Source organism: Phycodurus eques, chromosome 9, assembly GCF_024500275.1.
Source record: "Phycodurus eques isolate BA_2022a chromosome 9, UOR_Pequ_1.1, whole genome shotgun sequence".
In the NCBI taxonomy this organism is placed as follows: domain Eukaryota; kingdom Metazoa; phylum Chordata; class Actinopteri; order Syngnathiformes; family Syngnathidae; genus Phycodurus; species Phycodurus eques.
Window position 1 is genome coordinate 18,351,825 of NC_084533.1, and position 23,238 is coordinate 18,375,062.

Genomic DNA, 23,238 nt, shown 5'->3' on the forward strand with positions numbered 1-23,238 from the left:
TGCACAATTGTCCAACACAAGGACTACACATCAATTTCTTCTATATTGACAAGACAATTCTATGATTTTAACTTTTTGGGAACAGTTTGGCAAAGGCCTCTTTTTATCATGCAGCATGACAGTGTGCCACTGCACAAAACAAGGTCCATCAAGGTATGATTAGATGAATTTGGAACTTTCAACCTTAAACCCACTTGGGATGCTTCCATCAAACATCAATATAATGACCTCTAAGGCCCCCGGCACACCCCAAAAAAATTTAAATTATTCACAAACATACTCCAACATCTTGAAGAAAGTTTTGCCACTTTTATTCCATTCATAGTTCCTGCAGGTGTAATAGCCAAGTGTCCCAACATTTTTGTACATATAGTGCACTGTATGATGGCACTAAAAGTTTTGTCACAAATGTTGAGCGCTTTTAAGATAATCTTGCTGTCTGTCATTCACATTACAAGCACTCACCTTTAGAAAAGCACATTTTAACAGTATACTTCCAGTCTTCGCAATATATTTAATAGAACGACAAAGGTATAAAACATTTGCTTCATAAAGGCGTAAGCAAAAAGTGTTTCTTAAAAACATAACACAGTCCGTCACATTTAATTAAACAGCTTTTAAATTGGTCCCCTTGAAGTGATTTCCTGCTGTGACAGGGCCAAGCCGAATGTCGCAAAGACAGCAACCACACGGTGACAGAGGTGAAAATAACTGCTCAGCACTTGAGGACCATCAAAGCTAATTTTGCCTGGCAACAGAAGCTGTCATAGGACAAGATGCTCTACACAGTTGGAACACTCAACATCAAGCAGGAATAATTAAAGAATAATAATATTCACAAAATAGGAATGATCTGATGCATACAATATCTTCACAACAGCTGCCCTCTCCTTGACAATAAGCAACGTGCCATCACAATTTGTCTGATATGATGTTGAAGGCACGTGGGCATTGACGGTGCTCAGTTTTAGATATTGATTCGGTTAATGTCTAGACGCATTATTATGCTTTTTTTAAACAATAGCACAGGCTCATCTTTTAGCACTTTGCTTTCAATATAAGCTATACATACTTTGTGTGTGCGTGCATGTACGTGTGTGTCTGCAATTTTGCATGGAATTAATACTGTACAGACATCCACATGTGACTTGATAAATGTATTTCGCGACCACAGAGCAACATTCAGCCTCTGTGGAATGTGAAGGAAAGCGTGAAACCTTGGTGTTTGTCTTTCTGCAGGTACAGTCCAGTTTGGGCTGATCCTTTGATGTCTTTCAGTCCACTTCAGACACAAATCTGGAAGACGTCTACCTAGCTCTGATATCCCTTCCATTGTCGTTGCTAATTGTGACATGGAGTTTGTAAGAAAAGAAGAGCATGTTAAGCATGTGCGTGTTTATGAGGAGCTTGTGTATTTTTGACTAGAGCGGGAGCTGGAGCGATCGAGTCCGTTGCCATGGTAGGAGCCCTTCCACCCTGGGCCGGAACCTCGTTCATCCAGTGTAGATGTTCCATAGCACCAGCAGCACAGGCAAGACTGCAAGGAGAAAACAGTTATTAATCATGTTTCATGCAGGAAAGCTCTCGCCTGCAGGGAGCCAATGAGTTGCTCCTAGAGGACTTCCTCATGCATGTGCACACAACGGTGTCATACAATTAATGTGATCATTCTTCTTGCCAGTTATAAATGATTACCGCTACCTTGCACAATAGAAAAATGCATGATAAATCGACAATTACTCTAAATGAACCACGTCGAGTAAAGTTGCAGTAACAGGATGTGAGACGCATCTTCAAACAACAGAAGATTAACAAAGCGGCAGGCCCGGACCATGTGTCCCCATCCTGCCTCAAAGTCTGCACAGACCAGCTCGCTCCAGTCTTCACTCAGATCTTCAATAGATCTTTGGAAATGTGCGAAGTTCCATCCTGTTTCAAACGCTCCACCATCATTCCAGTCCCCAAGAAACCTGCAATCACGGGTCTGAATGACTACAGGCCTGTCGCTTTGACATCTGTGGTCATGAAGTCCTTTGAACTTCTTGTGCTGGACCACCTCAAGAGTGTCACAGGTCCCTTCCTGGACCCCCTGCAGTTTGCCTACCAAGCGCACAGGTCTGCGGATGATGCAGTCAACATGGGACTGCACTTCATCCTAGAACACCTCGACAGTGCAGGGACCTACGTGAGGATCCTGTTCGTGGACTTCAGCTCAGCGTTCAACACCATCATCCCTGAACTCCTTTCAACCAAACTTCTCCAGCTCAGCGTCTCACCTGCCATCTGCCAGTAGATTTACAGCTTTCTGACGGGCAGGACACAGCAGGTCAGGCTGGGGGAGGCCACCTCATCCACACGCAGCATCAGCACTGGGGCGCCCCAAGGTTGTGTCCTCTCTCCGCTGCTCTTCTCTCTCTACACGAACGACTGCACCTCAGCGAACCCGACTGTCAAACTCCTGAAGTTTGCAGATGACACCACTGTCATCGGCCTCATCAAGGACAGTGATGAGTCTGCATATCGACAGGAAGCGGAGCGGCTGGAGCTGTGGTGCGGCCGACACAACCTGGAGCTGAACACGCTCAAGACTGTAGAGATGATCGTGGACTTCAGGAGGCATCCTTCGCCACAGCTGCCCCTCACGTTGTCCAGCTGCCTTGTGTCAACCGTCGAGACCTTCAAGTTCCTGGGAATTACAATCTCTCAGGACCTGAAGTGAGCGACCAACATCAACTCCGTCCTCAAAAAGGCCCAGCAGAGGATGTACTTCCTGCGACTTCTGAGAAAGCACGGCCTGCCACCGGAGCTGCTGAGACAGTTCTACACAGTGGTCATCGAATCAGTCCTGTGTTCTTCCATCACAGTCTGGTTTGGTGCTGCTACAAAAAAGGACAAACTCCGACTGCAACGGATAATCAAAACTGCTGAAAGGATTGTCGGTACCCCCCTACCCACCATTGAGGACTTGCACGATGCCAGAACTAAGACAAGGGCGTGCAAAATCCTCTCTGACCCTCCGCACCCCTGTCACCAGCTCTTCCAGCTCCTTCTCTCAGGTAGGCACTACCGATCAATGCAAACTAGAACTAGTAGACATTCCAACAGCTTCTTCCCTCTTGTGATCAACTTCTTAAACACCTAACCTATAATTCCATTACAACAAGCTGCCAATTTTTTGACTTGAGTTCGTTGTCACATTTCTGTGGGGCCAATTATGTATTACTCGTGGACTCACTGTACACGAGTAATACTCTAGAACCACTCGCCATGCTGCACTATTTGCATATACTGGCCACTCATGCCAGATTAGCATCTGCTCCATTTGCACACTGATTGAGGAGTATCTAACATTTGCACAACCAACATTGTCCCAGATGATCGCACTACTCGTCACTTTAAACCGCATACACTCCTTGAAGTCTCAGCGCCCTTTGCACAATGGTCATTGCACTGGACTATTGCAATATTAGTCATTTGAACTGCTGTACGTGCTAGAGGACTCTGCATCTTTTTGCACAATTGTTTTTTGTCAATGTCTTTATGTCTCCAAAGTGTTCTGTAAATTGACTGTCTGTTGTACTAGAACGGCTCTAACTATCGGAGACAAATTCCTTGTGTGTTTTGGACATACTTGGCAAATAAAGATGATTCTGATTCTGATACAGTGTTGTATTATGAAGTGATGGCAAAAACAAATATGCTGAATTGCACATGAGTGTCGAACAGTGTGAGTTCGGACCTTCCTTCCATGAATTTTCTGGACTGCTTATCCTGCTCTTTTGTTGGGGAGTAACTACTGTAATTACATGTAATGAAATAATGTAATTGAATTACACACTTTATGTAATTGTAATCCATTACATTACTGAGAGAAATTGTATAACTGAATTGCAAATGCTTTTGTGCATTTCCATGTTTCCGTCCATGAAAAAGATGTTGTTTGGATGCCAGCATGTTTCTCCAAAACCTGTATGTACCTTTCAGCATTAATGGTGCCTTCACAGATGTGTAAGTTACCCATGCCATTGGCACTAACACACCCCCATACCATCACAGATGCTGGCTATTGAACTTTGCGTCCATAACAGGCCAGATGGTTCTTTTCCTCTTTGGCCCAGAGGACACAACGTCCACAATTTCCAAAAACAATTTGAAATGTGGACTCGTCGAACAGAACACTTTTCCACTTTGGAAAAGTCATCGGTCCATCTTAGATGAGCTCGGGCCCAGAGAAGCCGGCGGCGTTTCTGGGTGTTGTTGATGAATGGCTTTTGCTTTGCATAGTAGAGTTTCAAGTTGCACTTACAGATGTAGCGCAGAAATGTATTTACTGACATTGGTTTTCTGAAGTGTTCCTGAGCCCATGTGGTGATATCCTTTACACATTGATGTCGTTTTTTGATGCAGTGCCACCTCAGGGATCGAAGGTCACGGGCATTCAATGTTGGTTTTCGGCCTTGCCGCTTACATCCAGTGATTTCTCCAGATTCTCTGAACCTTTTGATGATATTATGGACCGGAGATGATGAAATCACTAAATTCCTTGTTATTGTACGTTGAGGAAGATTGTCATTAAACTCTTCGACTATTTTCTCACGCACTTGTTCACAAAGAGGTGAACCCCGCCCCATCTTTGTTTGTGAATGACTGAGCAATTCAGGGAAGCTCCTTTTATACCCAATCATTGCATCCACCTGTGGGATGTTCCAAACAGGTGTTTGATGAGCATTCCTCAACTTTGTCAACTTTTTTTGCCACCTGTCCCAGCAGTGTTGCAGCCATAAAATTCTAAGTTAATGATTATTTTCTAAAAACAATAAAGTTTATCAGTTTGAACATTAAATATCTTTGTTCAATTAAATATAGGTCGAACATTATTTGGAAATCATTGTATTCTGTTTTTATTTATGCTTAACACAATGTCCCAACTTCATTGGAATTGGGGTTGTATTTAAAAAATAGCCGCAAAAGCTCAGACTTTTTTCTTCAAATTATTTTCTCCTTTACACAATGTCCTTAACTTACTTCATTGGAATTTGGGTTTGTTTATATGTATGTATGTATGTATGTATGTGTGTGTGTGTGTGTGTGTGTGTGTGTGTGTGTGTATATATATAGATAGATAGATAGATCTATATATATAGATAGATAGATCTATATATATAGATAGATAGATCGATAGATAGATCTATATATATACACACACACACAAACAAAGTATTCAGATATTATTACAGTATTATTACAGTATTCAAGTATTCAAGTATTCATTGCAGCTATTTGCTAAAATAATTTAAGTTTTTTCCCTCCTCATTCATGCAGAAACAGCACCCCATATTGTCAGGAAAAAAAACTTAATTGTTGAAATTTTTGCAGATTTATTAAAAAAGAAAAACTGAAATATCACACAGCCTTAAGTATTCAGACCCTTTTCTCAGTATTATTGTATAAGCACCCCTTTGAGCTAATGCAGCCATGAGTCTTTTTGGGAATGATGGAACAAGTTTTTTCACACCTAGATTTGGGGATCCTCTGCCATTCCTCCTTGCAGATCCTCTTCAGTTCTGTCAGGTTGGATGGTGAACGTTCGTGGACAGCCATTTTCAGGCCGCTCCAGAGGTGCTCAATTCGGTTTAAGTCAGGACTCTGGCTGGGCCATTCAAGAACAGTGACAAAGTTGTTCTGAAGCCACTCTGTTATTTTAGCTGTGTGCTTAGGGTCATTGTCTTGTTGGAAGCTGAACCTTTGGCCCAGTCTGAGGTCCTGAGCACTCTGGAGAAGGTTTTCGTCCAGGATATTCCTGTACTTGGCCGCATTAATCTTTCCTTCGATTGCAGCGAGTCGTCCTGTCCCTGCAGCTGAAAAACACCCCCACAGCATGATGCTGCCACCACCATGCTTCACAGTTGGGACTGTATTGGACAGGTGATGAGCAGTGCCTTGTTTTCTCCACACATACCGCTTAGAATTAAGGCCAAAAAGTTATATCTTGGTCTCATCAGACCAGAGAATCTTATTTCTCAGCATCTCGGAGTCCTTCAGGTGTTTTTTAGCAATGTGGGCTTTCATGTGTCTTGCACTGAGGAGATGCTTCCGTTGGGACACTCTGCCATAAAGCCCTGACTGGTGGAGGGCTGCAGTGATGGTTTGACTTTCTAGAACTTTCGCCCATCTCCCGACTGCATCTCTGGAGCTCAGCCACAGTGATCTTTGGGTTCTTCTTTACCTCTCGCACCAAGGCTCTTCTCCCCCGATTGCTCAGTTTGGCCGGACGGCCAGCTCTAGGAAGGGTTCTGGCCCTCCCAAACGTCTTCCATTTCAGGATTATGGCGGCCACTGTGCTCTTAGGGACCTTAAGTGCAGCAGAAATCTTTTTGTAACCTTGGCCAGATCTGTGCCTTGCCACAATTCTGTCTCTGAGCTCTTCAGGCAATTCCTTTGTCCTTTATACATTTTTTATGTATGTATAATGAGCTATGGTTTTAATCTACTTTTTTAGAGGGAACATCCAACATTCCTGTTGATGCATTCATTCAAAATATGTTTTCAATTATTTTTCCAAAGTAATCTGTCATTGACCATGGCAGATAGAGAGACTGACAACAATTCATACATTCTCAATGCCACCTAACGTGTTTGTGCGCGCGAGTGTGTGCACATTATTCTACACTTTCACATTTATGTACGTAACTGTCAATTAATTTGTTTTAAAACAGTCATCCAGAAATAACTTTTTTGATTTGCATCTAGATTGATGACGTTGATCTTGATGCTGAGACTGATCTTTCTTTCTAATTTTATTTTAGCAATCTTACCTGGAAGCAGTTTTTGAACTTCTGACTGACAAAGTAGAGGGCAATGGGGTTGATGCAGGAGTTCAGGGAAGCCATGTTGATGCCGATGTAATCCATCACTAAGAGGAAGCTGAAAGAGGGCGGTGGTAGGAGTGACAAGGGTTTTTAGTGAATTCAACAGGAAGTCACAGGACTGCGAACAATGGGTTCTCATGATGTGTGCAGTGTATTTGCCTGTGTAAGCCTACCTGAGGAGTTCACAGCGGTTGGGGTCATTTTGGTCATAGACTGTTTTCTTCAGAATACGGCTGAGGTGAAGTGGCAACCAGCAGAGAGCGAAAATCAGCACAAGGCAGAACACTGTCTTGGCCACTTCCCTCCTCTAGACATAGAGAAAATTATGCTCAACTTGGGGAATTACCACAGCCACTAGGGAAGTCGGAGGGCCACGATTTGATTAAATTATCGATGCTTCACAATGCCTTTTTAATGGATCAATCTGCAATCAAATATTTCTTTTTTTATATTTCCTTTTTCCTGTTCCTGAAGAACTGAAGAGTGATTCGTTCCTTGAACTTATCGTTCGCAATTCGTTAGACACGAGTGATTCGTTCGATGAACTTCTTCGTTTGTGATACGCTGAGGAGCGATGCACTTGTACGACGAGTGATTCGTTTGCGGAAGGAACGGCGTACAATGCAGTGCACGTACTCATGAGTGATTTTAACCGCAAGTCCTGACGTTCTCGCGGAGATAGCTTTCACTAGCAGGTTCAAGCTAACAGCTTTTTTTTTTTTAGTCAGTCAAGCACATGAAAACAAGCACATAGATTTAAAATAATAATTAATAATAAATGTATATACGTACACATCCATATAATTCCCTCTGTCCCTAATGCAATTATTAAAGCTTTTTATTTAATAATAATAATAATAATACATTAAACTTATATAGCACTTCTCAAGACACTCAAAGACGCTTTCCACTAATCAGATGACAACAGTAAGGTGAGTGAGCAGAAAGCCCAGGTGGCGGGGGCTGGTGTCAGCGACGGTCCACTGCGGTGGAATGCAGAAAAGTCACGCTGGCTGGCGAGAGCCTAGCTGGACTTCAGGGGACGCGGAAGGATGGTCGGTAGCTGAGCTCGCCGCATGTATGTTCACGAGTACCAACTGAAGCCGGGTGTTTGAGAGCTTGCTGAGATAGAGATAGGTAGGTGATAATTTAGCCGTTTCTTTTATTTTTATTTATTTATTTATTTTTTTAAATCATCTCCCCACCTTTACATGTCAAGTGAGTGAACGTGAACCTCAGGGATGGATCATTAAATGAATGAAGAAGCACTTGAATGATTTTGTGAAAAAGAACTGAACGATTCGATGAATGAATCGTTTTACTAAACTGATTCGAATCATTCAGTACACTCAAAAGAACTGTCGTGCCCATCACTAACATAATCTCACAAAACCGAAGAAGAAGAAACACTTCCGGTTACGCGCCAATGTTTCCCCGAGTGTGCCCGAAGGTTGCCGTAGCCAAGAGCCTTGAAAAATAGCGATGTTCTCAAAAAACAACTTGCATTGAAAAATACTTCTTTCTTTCTTAGGAACCCACTTTTATACATAAAATTACATCGGGTAAGACATTTTTGTATTTATTTACAGTCGCTTCCGTGTTCATCAGCCTTGGGTGCTTCTTTGATTGGCTACATTCTGTTCAACGTCACCATTCTCAGCATCACGTCTCGGTAGAAGTCGGCGTTTCCCACACACATGAAGAGTTTTGATCGTAAATACTGAACATGTTTTATTATTTAAGAATGTCCCCGACCTTTTTCGGACCCTAAAATCTGGAAGCATCCAGTCTTAACACACATCAGACCGAAGGACAATCTTATAGGATAATCTTGTAAGACAAAAGATTGTCTAGCGTTTGACGTATTTTGCCGGGAAGGGGCAGAATACAAAAAAAGAACAAAAACAGGCCGATTGTCTTTATGTTTGTACTGGACCTAAGGTGGTGGTGGTCTGGGATGTGACATCACTGATGTGTGAGGTCAGTCACCTTCCTCAGCACCACAGACAGACCAAACTCAAGATTAATGTTGTCATATCTTATACTGTAGTTCAGCTGGTTTCTGTTTTTCTTCACATGATGCAGTTGATGGACTTTATGTATTAATTATGCTTGAGAGAGGAGCTAAGAAGTGGAGCGGTGCACACCTCTAGTTGCACGCCAAAAAACGAGCGTGTGATTTACATAATGTATTTCAATCATATAAAATTTTTTATGGACCCCTGCGAGTTTGGAGATCCAGTAGTGGATTGACGCTATTACGTCAATCCACTTTCCGGTACAGAATAATCATCCACATTGGCTGACATGCTACTGCTCTGCTCTCAAAAACTCTTGTGGCTTCACTCTTTGTTGTACATACAGTTTGTACACTTGCAATACAGTCACAATAGTGTTTATGTATTTATTATTATTGACAATTATTGTGTATTAAAAAAAAAAAAAAAAAAACACGGTTTCACTACAACAGACATGCTAATGGGATATAAGCTCAGTAGGACTCTGAGATCAGCTGACTCAGATCAGATAACGGAGCACAGAGTCCAAAGCAAACATAATAAAGCAGGTTTTAGCTGGTATGCTGCACGCAAATGGAATAAGTTGGCAATAGAATTGAAGTCAGCCCCAAGTGTCAATGTCTTTAAGTCCAGGTTAAACTCCTCTTTGTTCTTATGCTTTTTAGAGCATTTCTACTTTTAAATGATATTTTTTTGCCTTGTATATTGTTTTTATTTTATTTATATCTTTGTCTTTAAATGTTTTTGAGCAGTTTTTAGTTTTTAATGCTTTTAATCATGTAAAGCACATTGAGTTACCTTGTAAATGGAATGGCCTATATAAATACATTTGCTTTGCTTTGCTTCACAACACTCTATGTCCAGCACTTCGACTGGAGAGAGGGGACTGCACTTCCCACCTTTTTATTTCCACCAGCATTATGTTATTTAATAATCCATTATTTAAATGTATAAAGCAATTCAGAATCCACATTGCAATGCATCAAAGAATCCATTATTTCTCAGACACCTGACAACCACAATACTTAAATGTATAAAGCAATTCAGACTCTACATTGCAATGCATCAAAGAATCAATTCAATGCATCAAAGAATCAATTATTTCTCTGACCCCTGATAACCACAATACATCAGAATGCTTGCAGTCATACCTGTTTCATGTGGTCGTTGAGTGCAATCCGCATGCCTCTCTTGCGACTCAGCATCTCGCAGGACATGAGGCTGTAAAAGAGTCCTGTGCAGGCAAGTGGTAGGCAGAAGTAGAAGCCAAACAGCCACCAGTCTTTTACAGCTTGGTAAAACTGAAAGATGCAAACACACTCAGAGAAAGTGCATTTTAAAACTATTTAATACGAACAACTTAATCAAATTCCTAAACTTTAACAGATATATCCGATTGTAGTGTACATTAAGCATTAGGCAAACCGTTATCCTGTCAATATTCCACAAACACTTTTTGCTCACTTCATAGCCCATTATAGGGCAAGGGACCATATTTTGGTGATATAAAACAGAACCCAGTACCTCACTATAAAGCAGTTGAAAGAAATGTAATGATAATGGAACCGCTATAATTAAATATGCTGTATACAGTACAATATTATATTGATGTTATTATTATGTGACAAATGGTTGAAAATGTATGTCTCGTTATGTAATGTACAATTTTAAAATATTACCTTTTCAAGTATTTAAATGAGTGCCCTATAAAATAAAGCAAAAACAGTATGTACAATACATTAAAATAACTGCTTAGTCTTAATTAACTTTGACCCATAAAGTTCAGTCTATACTATTTTAGGTTTTGAGTCCATGGCATTTTCTGCAGACTAAGATGTAAATGGTTCAGGTAGTGCCTACCTTTATGAAGTTGGAGCTCTGCTCTGGATGTAACAGACACACACGCAGCTTGTTGCCTCTGTATGGCATCTCCAGCATGTCAAATGCAAGCGCCTCAGGGACTGCTAGCAGCAAAGCAATCACCCAAATCAGTGTCACCTCCACTGCTTTCCACAAAGGGATGCCCATTCCCTTCACCCTGCTCCATGATGTTACTGCGTGGTAGCTGCACATGCAATGCACACACATTTGCTTTAGCCACTTTGAGCACTTCAGTTCTGCATTGTTTTGTGGATTACTAGCATACACACCGGTCCACACTTAGAGCGCACAGGCTGAGGACAGTGATACCCACTGAAGCTTTTTGGATGAATGGTATCATCTTGCAGACATGCACTCCAAATGGCCAGTCCTCTGCTATTAGCTGAGGATAATAATAAAGACAGACAAATTTGCAGTTATGGAATTATTGCATTGGTCCAGCCATGCATTTTCTGAGCCGCTTCTCCTCACTAGGGTCGCGGGCGTGCTGGAGCCTATCCCAGCTATCATCGGGCAGGAGGCGGGGTACATCCTGAACTGGTTTATTGCATTGGTGTTCCTTTCTATTCCTCTGTGTTTCTTCTATTATATGATAGTCAAGCCCAAAACTAACAATGCAGTGTCTACTTTCAGATGAACTATTTCTCCCAGGGGCTGATCAAATCAGTTCAGCATCAGGGCAGTTTCTCAAGTTACTGTATATTGAGGACAAAAAAAAACAACCTCTCAACTTTTCAAAACCTCAATGCCATTTTTAACACACACTGACAATTAATCATCAAGCCATCATCTTAAAATACATCCCAGTCTTAAAGACTGAGTTGCACTACACAGAAATAAAATACAACCCTAATCCTATAACTAAGTACACACAGGGAAATTGATTTAGAGTAAAGCCATCATGAATTAAATACTGGCCAGTGGATGGATAATAAGTTGGATGTGACATCTTGGTGTAATGAATACAGTAGTTAAAATGTTGAACAGGGCTTTACCATGTTGAAAAATACTGCTTTATTTTTAGTCCCAGTCCAACAACAAGATGGATTCTGGAGCGAATGGTTATCTTTTAAGATTAAGCCTTGTAGAAGCCCATCACGTAATAATGGCCCATAGGGTAATAATGACCCATTCATTCATTCATCTTCTGTTCCGCTTACCCATAAGGTAATAAATTTGACCTTCTTCAAATGTAAAAGGCCCATAATGTAATAACTGGCCAATAAAGTAAGAAAAGTACCGAACCTATAACGTCATACCTTTTGGCCAATAATGTAAGAACATATTACATTATTGGTTGATTTTTACATTATTGCCTGGTGCATGTAGCAAATCCAATAACTGAGCCCGTAACGTAATATTAAATTACGTTATGGGCCCATTACTTTTTTAAAAAGACAAATTTATTACATTATGGGCCGTTATTACGTTATGGGCTTTTATTACGTTATGGTCTTATTCAAGCGAAGCCCATAACTTAATGACAGCCCATAATGTAATAAATTTTACATTTTAAAAATGTAATAGGCCCATAACATAATAAGTCCTGAACATTCACTGCATGTGTAGATAATTTGAAACTAAGTGCAGCAGAGAGGACGAGAGATCATGCTAACCATCATGTTAAGTAAACAAATACTGTATATGTAGAGAGAGAAAAAGAGAGAGAGACAGAGATGGCGAGTATGCATATTTGCAGTTATATGCATAGAGTATGCATAGTTACAGTTATATCCAAAAATAAAATGTTATATAAAGTGATATTAACATTATTACGTTATGGTCTCAGTTACAGTATTACATTTGCAAAAAAAAAAATTATCATAATAAATTGACCAGGCAAATAACGTAATAACCAGCCAATAACAATTATGATATTACTGGCCAAAGGTTATTATGTTATTAAGTTCAGGACTTTTCCTTTTCTTTTATTTAATACTTGTATTACTTTCTTGGCTGGTTATTGTTATGGGCCTATTACATTTTAAAAAGGGCAAATTTATTACGTTATGAGCCGTTATTAGGTTCAGGGTTATTTTCACGTCATTGGCTTCAACAAACCTATAAAATACAGTATATACTGTATACACTTTTGTTCATACAACCATTACAGTAGGGAAGCACACCACCATGCGACAGTGGGAAACTCTTCATCCCTTGAAGAGCGACAATTGGTTCATATCATGATCCTTGAAAAGGTTTCCATGAAATCTAAGCAATTGCAGTCGAGTTATAACAATGTAATTCTCAATAGCAGAGGCCAAGAGTCCCCACTATACTCTGCCCACCAGCTGTGATAAACAATTTGCAATTTAACATGCTCCATGACCGGGGCATGATCATCACGCAAACAAACTTTGGCTAAGATCCAATTTAGTGGAGCTGAGACAGTTTTGAGGTAGAAATTTGCTTCCATGCTCTTCCACGGTCATATGGCCAAGCCCAAAATGCTTTACAATTTAGAATTGCTCATCTGTCTATTACAGGTGATCAAAATTTGGTAGCCAACGGATCAATCCTCTCTGTTTTAATTTACTAACGTTTGAGGTTTGTAAGAGGCTACTTCAAACCAAAATGGCTGACTTTCTGTTTGGTTTACTGCATGGATTTGTTTGTGTGTTCTGTCATGACAGACATAATGGCCCCGACGGAGCCAGTTGTGGGAGGGGTAGCCTGTAGCTCCAATTGTTGTGGCCCTATCAGGCAGGGATGTGCAGTCAGCGGAGGCAGGGGAGTCAGAGCCTCACCTCCATGTGTAGAGAAAAAAAGCGAAACAAAAAAAATAATTACATAAAATTATTTTCCATTCTAGTTCTCTATGCTTTATATTGATATTTTTTTCCCCCCAGTAATGTCCATTATTTCATTGTTAAAATTGCTGAATTGGTCTATTTCCACTTCAAATACATGGGCAAGATGGGAAGTCCGGGGGCGAGCAGCCAGCCACTCCTCAGCTTGTGCGATTCTCCCCCCCCACCCCCACCCCCAAAAAAAGCACAGCAGCACTATCTATTAGTAAAATTGCTACACGACAACAGGGAAGCCTATTGCCAAGTGCCTGTTCTGGCTCTTTTGACATCTCCAATATTTCTCACACACTAGTTTCTCAGACACATTCTGATTTTCCATAGTCTGGTTAATGTAATTAATTTTTGTGTGTTACATATTTAAGGCCTTTTCACATTACACTTAGCAAAGTACAACACGCCATCAACGAACCCATTCATTGTGTATGTGCTGCTCACAAATTGTTGGGAATGAATGCAAAACTCCCAGACAGCTTCTCATCTTTTTGGCCGAAAAGGATTTGATCTACAACGGACTAGAGATGAAAGTTTCTCCAGCTTGCGCTCACTGTGCCAGCTACAACAGTGTGGAAAGCTCTTTCTCCCATTAAAAAGACTCATTCGTTTTGAATAGGACTGATCAAGGAAGACTATTCTTTTAATAAACGGTCAAATATGACAGTAATATTTCTATATAGGTATGAATTAAAATTCATTTTGCACAACACTTAAGTAATTTAATGAGGAGCTTATTTAAGTAAGTAAGAAATTGTATTCGCTACTACGGTCTGTCTTCATGTTCCCTATGGCCAAAAATTATGTGTAAAAAAAAAAAGAATGCTGTTTTTTTATTTTTAACCATTTTTTTCATGTCTGGCTGCTAATTGAATGGTAAAAAGGCCACTGTTTGGCTCATCCATGGATCCATCCATTCATTTTCTACCGCTTATCCGAGGTCGGGTCACGGGGGCGGTAGCTTTAGCAAGGACGCCCAGACTTCCCTCTCCCCAGCCACTTCATCCAGCTATTCTGGGGGGATCCCGAGGCGCTCCGAGGCTAGCTGGGAGAGACAGTCTGTCCAGTGTGTCCTTGGCCATCCCCGGGGTCTCCTCCCGGTGGGACGTGCCCGGAACACCTCAGCATGGAGGCGTCTGGGAGACATCCAAATCGGATGCCCCGGCCACCTCATCTGGCTCCTCTCAATGTGGAGGAGCAGCGGCTCTACTCTGAGCTCCTCCTGGATGGCTGAGCTTCTCACCCTATCTCTCAGGGAAAGCCCGGACATCCTGCGAAGGAAACTCATTGTATCTGAGATCTTGTTCTTTCGGTCACAACCCACAGCTCATGACCATCGGTGAGGGTAGGAACGTAGATCGACCAGTAAATTGAGAGCTTCGTCTTTAGGCTCAGCTCCTTCTTTACCACAATGGGCCGATACAAAGTCCGCTTCACTGCAGACACTGCACCGATACGCCTGTCGATCTCCCGTTCCATTCTTCCCTCACTCGTGAACAAGATCCCAAGATGGTGGACCAGAATTTCCTCGAAGCCGTCCGGAAGTCTTTCTCCATGGCCTCACCGAACTCCTCCCATGCCCGAGTTTTTGCTTCAGCGACCACCGAAGCTGCATTCCAGCTTGACCAGCCAGTATCAGCTGCCTCCGGAGTCCCACAGGGCCGATAGGACTCCTTCTTCAATTTGACGGTATCCCTCACTGTTGGGTGTCTTTTACAGCTTTTACAGCTTTTAAACCCTTATCTGTGGCTGTCTCCAGGGCAACATAAGTGATGTAAAACCTGAGACCAGGGGCGGAGCCAGAGGGGAGGCCGGGGTAGCACCTGGACCCCCCTGAAATCTGATTGGACCCCCCCAGGTGCACCCCCCAGATGATTGACATATCACGGAACCGCACGTGTTGTGGCCATTTTGAAATCAGTGACGCCTTTTGACTGCTAAGCCACGGGTATCAAGCTAAAGCGCATGCAGTGTTTCAATAACCAGCCAGTGCCGTGTGCCACTCTCTCTCGCCCGCTGGCACACACAAACACGGGCACGTGGACAAGTTACATCTCATGGCGTCGACACATGACCAGTGTCAGCTTCCAACAGCCACTCCAAATTAATGTGCACATTTAATTCGGGTTGCTGCTTATATTGACGTGTTTCTCCAATGATTTTAGAGGAAGGAATGAAACTAGGAGACAATCGGCCAGCTAGCAGTTTCATGCTCTGTTGGCCTGAATGAAATATAACATGAAGGAGAATGGGGGATTATCCTTCACGTTTTGCCCTTATGTCTCTAAACTGTTGGTATACTGATGTTTGTTTAAAAGCTTCAAAACTGACACCGCTACAGTGTCAAAAGTGTTGCTGTTGCATTTTTTTCTCTTCTGTATGGCATCTTATTTCATTCATCTAAATTGCCCGTAGGTGTGAATGTGAGTGCGAATGGTTGTTTGTTTATATGTGCCCTGCGATTGGCTGGCAACCAGTTCAGGGTGTACCCCGCCTACTGCCCGATCATAGCTGGGATAGGCTCCAGCACTCCTGCGACCCTAGTGAGGAGAAGCGGCTCAGAAAATGGATGGATGGAGGCGAAACCAGTTGGGAACCATTGACTAGCTGAAAGTTTGAATATGCAACTTACATCTACAGTGGTCTATTTCCCCTGACATTTTTTAGGCTTGAAGTGGGGATTTGATTACATTTTGCAATTGTAAGTGATGCTAAGAGTAACAAAACTGGCCTTTTTTTTTTTCATAGGGTCCGTTGAGAAATGAAAAGACAGGGAGACAAGATCTATAACTTCTTTTTAAAGAGAAGCAAGTCAGGTAACGGTAAAGTGGACAGAGAGTGTGAGTGAATAGCTTGTTTGTGTGTGAGTGGATAACTGTGGAAGCGAGTTACTCTGTGATTATTGAAAAATTGTTGCAGTTGTTGAAGTTGTGTTTGTGTGTACATTGTGTTGTAAACATTGTTAATAAACTTTAATTTATGCGCACAAACCTCATCTTCTGTGTGCTTAGTATGTGAATTGCAACATTTAGAGACTCGGATTGCAATTCATTGGTCGAGAAACAAATTCATTGTCATAGTCTAGGACCCTGCTGAAATAGCCTTGGCTACCCCCTGGCCACCCCAAGGATGAATGTCGAGCACCACCACTGCCTGAGACAGCAATCCAAAATACCACACTTTACCTTATACACATTGATGGGGATGGCAATGATGATATAAAGTAGGTCCCCCAGTGCCAGGCTGCCAATCAGGACGTTGGGTCCATTCCTCATACACTTGTTCTTGTATATAATTCTGAGGAGCGTGGAGTTGCCAATGATCCCGACCACAAAGATCAGGCAGGACACAATGGTGTTCACATACTTGAAGGCGTGCTTAATCTCTGTGGGCCTTATGCACATGGGGGGGAAAGAGCCCCTCGGCCGGGCTGGCTGTGGAAGTAGACGTGGGATGGAAACATTATTCTTGAAGACTTCAGAAGTGTCAGGCACAGCCGGGGAGTCCCGGATGAACCGAGAGGCCTCGACCTCCACAGCCATCAGGAAACAGAGCAAAGTGAGGGCCTTCATTGTGAAGTGAGGGAGGTTCTTACACAGCGAGGCGTTTCCTCAGTCAAAGGCACACAGCAGGCTCAACATACACCGTCTCACATACCCATTTTCCACACTTATTTGCTTTTGGTCTGGATCCTTATCGCAAGATGTTTGTCCTGCATGGAAAATAGAAAAATCATCATGCAAAAGCTGAAAACCAGCTATGTATTTTAGAGGTGAGCTTTCAAACAGGCTTGTAAAATTATTGCTTGAGGCTGAAACGTTTTGTATATCGTTAATTATTAGGCAATTAAAGCTACAGTAAGTTATTGGGTTTTGTATCCCACACCTTATCATAATTTTACAATAGAACAGAATAGAATTTACCTCTTAAAACTTCATTTACATAGCACTTTAAAATGCAGCACAAATCACTCTCCATAACAAAAAAATAACAAAACAGAACAAAAGCTCTAAGCATACAAACAAAAAAAGGAACAAAACAGAACAAATGCTCTAAGCATACACATGTATGCATACGCACACGCACACACACACACACACACGCACACACACACACGTACACACACGTTATTGTAGGACCAACATGTGAGTTCACATACCCGCAGAACTACAAAATGCAAGAGAATGAAAATAAATAAATAAGGAAGCACTTTATCTTATTATCAGCTCTTTGTTGTGAGAAAATACCAGTTTATAAAATAAAATAAAAGCAATTAGAAATGTTTTAGAAAATTAAAGGATTGAGACTTTGCCAGGTGCAGCTCTCATGGTAATAAAAACATCTGTTTACAATATCCTACATGCACAATCTTCTAATATCAAAGCACATAATATATATAATGTTCCTGAACGCAAATGAATTATCTTCATGCATGCACATGCACAGCCTGCAAATTACAGCTGGCATTGATGGCTGGCTTAAGTCCCAAACACAGAGGCTTGTTGTATTTGCACACACAAAGACAAAATCACATGGATGAGATCACACACGCTGTGTCACAACAACAAAAATGCCAAACTCACACTTAAGCCTCAATCTCTTCAGTGAATTTGTGCTTGCCCATTTTATTCAAGAAACAAGGTGATTAAGCACTGAGCAAGAGAGAACAGTGTGGTGTGATGTGAGTTTTGATTGAAAAGAACCTCTTAATCCAATAGATTTTTACCTCTGAAACCGTCTGAGCTCTTGCTTTGCTGGCTCCAAAAATTAAAGGGAGGAGTTTCGTAAAATGGCAACCTCAACAGTGAATGAGGTCAAGGCCTGGAGATGAAGGAATCATGTATGTGAGACATGTAAGCAATGGACTGAAATTATTATGAATGGCAATTTGATAAATGTGAAGAACAATGGGAGTGATGACTGCAAAAGTCATGATGACAGAGTGAAAAGGAGCCAAAGAGCACACAGAGGTCCTAAGGGTGACCTATAAAGACTACAGTAGAGACACAAGTTGGCTGCAAGATGGCAGTGGAAATACATTTGTCATGAGCCTCTGATCCTGCCTGGTATCTATTTTTATTTATTTATTTTTTTTGCAGTTACTGTCAAGGATGGGCGGAGCCTCCTGTGCGCACCTGTCCCACATTGCTACCAGCTTGGCTTTTAAGCATGGAACTAACAGGTGACAAACACCGGACCATTGCTACTCTTCACCAGTTTCACTATTTGGTGTCTGTTCCCTGTTGCACTCTGTCCATCCATATTTGTTAGTTACAGTGTTTGTTTTCGGGATCTTCACGTCGTCACTTGTCGTCGTCGTCTTATTTTCGTCCTTATTTGTTAACGCTCACTGTCAAGTGCTCTTTTAGTTGAATTAAAGTCTTATTAAATCGCCTGTGCTTTGAAGTTCAAATCTTTTTAATACGAGCCTTAACAACATTAAAGACCCAGTAAAATTGTTTGTGTGTTTTCTTTAATCCAAATACGTTAAATATGTTTGAAGATAAGTGCTGAAACCATGCGAAGAAACTTTGTTGAATTTAATCGTTAAGATATTCCATTAAACTCTATTTCTCTTTCTCAGTTGACCGAATTTTTTGGACAGGGCTAAAACGAAGCCAGATGACACAAGCAGGCCTTTGGGATGAGTCGTCCCTCTCCTACGATATAAGTACCAAGCGCCCTTATTCCATGCAGTGACCTTTCTGTGCAATTGCTACATCATAATTGATCATTTGGACCATTTGTCTACCACGACAGCATGCAACTGGTCATCAAGCTATGCCTACAAGGCCCAAAAATACATCTTCCATGAAGTGTTATTTGGGCTACAGTCTCTGTTGGGTGACCCTATACGAAGCGAACGGCTCCCCACCCCGCATCAGCTTGCCAGCGGCTAGAGTCGCTGCCCGCAGTTCGCCGCACCGGCATTGGGGCCCGTCCAACTCGCCCAGCGCAGGTCCTCAACGGAGACACTTTAGGGTAAGATAACTATTTATTAAGTGTGTGAACTAACAAGCTAACAAGGCAGCGAACTCGCCAGTGCAACGTCGGCTCATCCTATAAGTCGCCGCCTCACTTAGTTTTGTGTCGTGTGTGCATCCACATAACAGCGATGCATCAGGGAAAGTCAACTGTTTAATAGACACAGCAACAATCAGCTTGTGGCTGTGTGTGGCTGTCTGTGCCGTGAAGAGCCACAGACACATATGTGATTGACAGGTGAAAGTTCCGCAGAGTGCACTCAGCGGACACTCCGACACAATCCTGCAGCTGGAGAGCGGGCTCTAGTTTTCATGATTTGGGAGACTTTACAGTATATTTTTTCTTTTATTATTATTATTTTTTTATTCATTCAAATTTGGCAGACTTGTTGACAGCAGTCTTCTCTGTGGTGTGTCAAATTTATAAGATATCTTTTTGGTTAGTTTACTGGTCCTTTAAGTATGAAATCACAACAATTGCACCACACTCCAACACTCAAGATCCAGCATGGTGTTAATATTATCCATCCATTTTCTTTACCACTTATCCTCACTAGGGTCACGGGCTACTGGAGCCTATCCCAGCTATCTTCGGGCGGGAGGCGGGGTACACCCTGAACCGGTCACCAGCCAATCGCAGGGCAGATATAAACAAACAACCATTCACACTCACATTCACACCGACGGGCATTTTAGAGTCTTCAATCAACCTACCACGCATGCTTTTGGGATGTGGGAGGAAACCGGAGTGCACCCAGACACGGGGAGAAGATGCAAACTCCACACAGGCGAGGACGGGATTAGAACCCCAGTCCCCAGAACTGTGAGGCATATGTGTTAATAATATTCAGTCTAATTATCCTCTTTCTTTAAAATGGAAAAGCACTTAAAACACTCCACGGACTGCTCCTGAAAAAAAAAACATTATCCTCAGATAACAAGAATAACAACCGCAATAAGATTAAAGACAATAAAGTATTAAACAAATCCCAGTCACACATCAATCCTTGTTTTTCTTGAGTCTTTGATGGGTGTGTTTTACACTTTCTTTTGTGTTATTTTTATGAGGGGATCATTTTGGCATTGTATTGAATGCTCCTGTTGATTTATGAGTCAACTTTTCAGACAAGCACCGATGGAACTCTGCCTGAGAACCCTCAATGCAAACAGACATGTTGTCAGCTGGAACTGAGGAATAAAGATGGATCACCACGAATAAATATCCAATAGGAGATTTGATGGTACACAAATTTAAGAGTCTAACCATGAAATACACAGAATCCCACAAATCCTACAAAACCTACAATATGAAATATGATTTATGTTTATATTTCTGTTTTCACAATGGAACTGTAGAAGTGCAACACATTCCCACACGTGTGTGCTTTTGTAGTCCCACATGCTGAACTGTACATCATGCAAGTGAAAAGCATGCACATTGTCACTGGATGGTACATCAGCTGGAGCTAACTGTTATTATTTTAAGTACACAGCACACACACACACACACACACACACACACACACACACACACACACACACACACACAAACACACACACACACACAAATGCCATTGTATTTTAAGAACATCTCGGAGACAAATACATATACCCTTTCAAACTGTACAGGAATCTGTCAAATGAACTTTATTTGTTTAGTTTTACTGATCAATACTGTATATTGTTCTAGAAGTTTCGATCCACAAGTAGTGAAGATGCCAAAATAAAGAGCCTTTTTAAATTAATGGTCTAAATTAATATCGTGATTACCGAATTACTTAACCATTAAAAGTACTTGTCTCGGGGGCCATCTGAAGTGGTTTAATGCAGACGCGCTCTTTTTCAGTGGGCTCTCGACATTTTACCGTTTTGAACGAGAATAAGGAATTGCAACTTCAATTTAGCTCAATAGCCTTCTTGAGAATTCACAAATTAATCAAGCATGACAATTAATAAAAAACAATGTTTCTGTTCAGGAATGCAAGTAAACTATAATTTAACACCTTTAGTAATGCGTTTTACTATTTTTCAGTTTTTTTCCGAAACATTTGAAAGTTCATTGAGAGCAATAAAAACGTAAATTAGGCATTAAAATGTCATGTGGGTTAAACATTACAGAAATAAATAAATATTTAAAAACATTTAAACATTACATTGGGCGGTTGTCCAATAGTTTCATTATATGCACTGTAATTTCCAAAACAGATAAATGAACCGTCTGATTAACTTTTCACTAATGATGTACACATTTTTGGGGGGGGGGGGGGGGGGCAGAATACGAACTTAAACATAACAATTATGTCAAGCGGTGGTTACTTCTATATCTAAAGTATTTACTTTAAAATTGTCATTTGGCAATCTCTTTTTTTTTTTTTTTTTTTTTTTTCCCCCTCGTAGAAACCAGTTCGATTACTTACCGGAGAGTTATTTTTGCAGTGAGTCTAGGGCTACTCAGGGTTAAAGTTTCCTCATCAACGTTCCACTAGATTTCCAGGTAAATAAAAATTCGAGCAGTGTAGAGCGTCGTGGTGGTAGTTTGCTCCTCTCTACTCTACTCTTCTCTGTCTGAGCTCTGACGTGCAGGAGCACAATGCGCGGCTTTATATGCGCCAACACACGGCCAATCACGTGACAGCATAGATACCCAAAGTGCGCTTTAACTAGGTTTTCTGTAATACTTTTTTAAAAGTAATTTTGTTTAACCTATCAACCCCCCTTAAATTTTCGGACATTTACTGGCCACATCACTCAGATGCACGTGTCTTTTGCAAAATGTGCTGTGTCAGAAAATTCAGAAATTACAGTTGTTGTTTTTTCTAAATGGGGACAAGTTTATATTACAATAGGTATTAAGAATGGGCTTATTGTAATGGTTGTAGAGCTGAAACACACATTTGCTGCTTCTAACATTTTGTCCCTCTCTGTAGCTAAATTATGTAAGAAAAATATGAAATACCTCTCAGTATGGCAACCCTTGTGAGGATAAGGCGTACGGAAGATGAATGAATGATGCAGTAAAGTACAACCAACACAATAAACCAATTAGTACAATGTCAATCAACAAATTATATATATATTTGAGTGAAATTATAGATTGCGATAGAGCTCTTTTTTTTTAACTCAGTAGAATGTGGCCATTGATGTGGCCATTACTGTGCATGTTCACCCTATCTTCCCTGGCATTATGAGGCTTTGCTTAAATGTCAGTGGTATATGTGTACAGCTTTCATTACGAATGTAGGCTTTTGTAAAATCCAATTTTTGTTTTTTCTTGTGTGTCTTCATGGAGAGCTAACATTGCATTGGAGATGAAAGAAGAGTTCTGTCCGTTGTGTTGGAAAACTTTTGTCACGGGAGCAGCTCAGCCTCTTGGGCTCTTCCCTGCGTGAATAGTTATCATTTCATTTAAAACAAACCAACAAACAAAGCCCCTTGCACACCCATCTTTTGCATCATTATGCCTGTTGTCCTTGGAAAACAAGCTTTCATCAGCATAGTGACTTAAAAGATCAAACAGTCATGAGCAACTTTTGATGCATGGAGTTATAAAAGAAACTAAGGAACAAATGACAACTTTTCATTCATTCATATTCCATTCCGCTTCTGCTCACTAGGGTCGTGGGCGTGCTGGAGCCTATCCCAGCTATCTTCGGGCGAGAGGCGGGGTAGACGCTGAACTGGTCGC

General features: G+C 41.3%; 1 protein-coding gene across 1 annotated transcript; it reads right to left on the reverse strand.

Annotated features, from left to right (window-relative positions):
• Nucleotides 1-294: 294 nt before the first annotated feature.
• On the reverse strand, nucleotides 295-22,115 carry LOC133407935 (endothelin receptor type B-like). The gene is made up of 8 exons (XM_061686292.1): nucleotides 21,971-22,115; nucleotides 16,755-17,281; nucleotides 11,038-11,150; nucleotides 10,748-10,952; nucleotides 10,039-10,188; nucleotides 7,043-7,176; nucleotides 6,816-6,924; nucleotides 295-1,537 (listed from the first exon to the last, which is right to left on the reverse strand). The coding sequence occupies exons 2-8, from the start codon at nucleotides 17,139-17,141 to the stop codon at nucleotides 1,397-1,399; spliced, it is 1,239 nt and encodes a 412-aa protein (XP_061542276.1). The 5' UTR covers nucleotides 17,142-17,281; nucleotides 21,971-22,115; the 3' UTR covers nucleotides 295-1,396.
• Nucleotides 22,116-23,238: the final 1,123 nt, after the last annotated feature.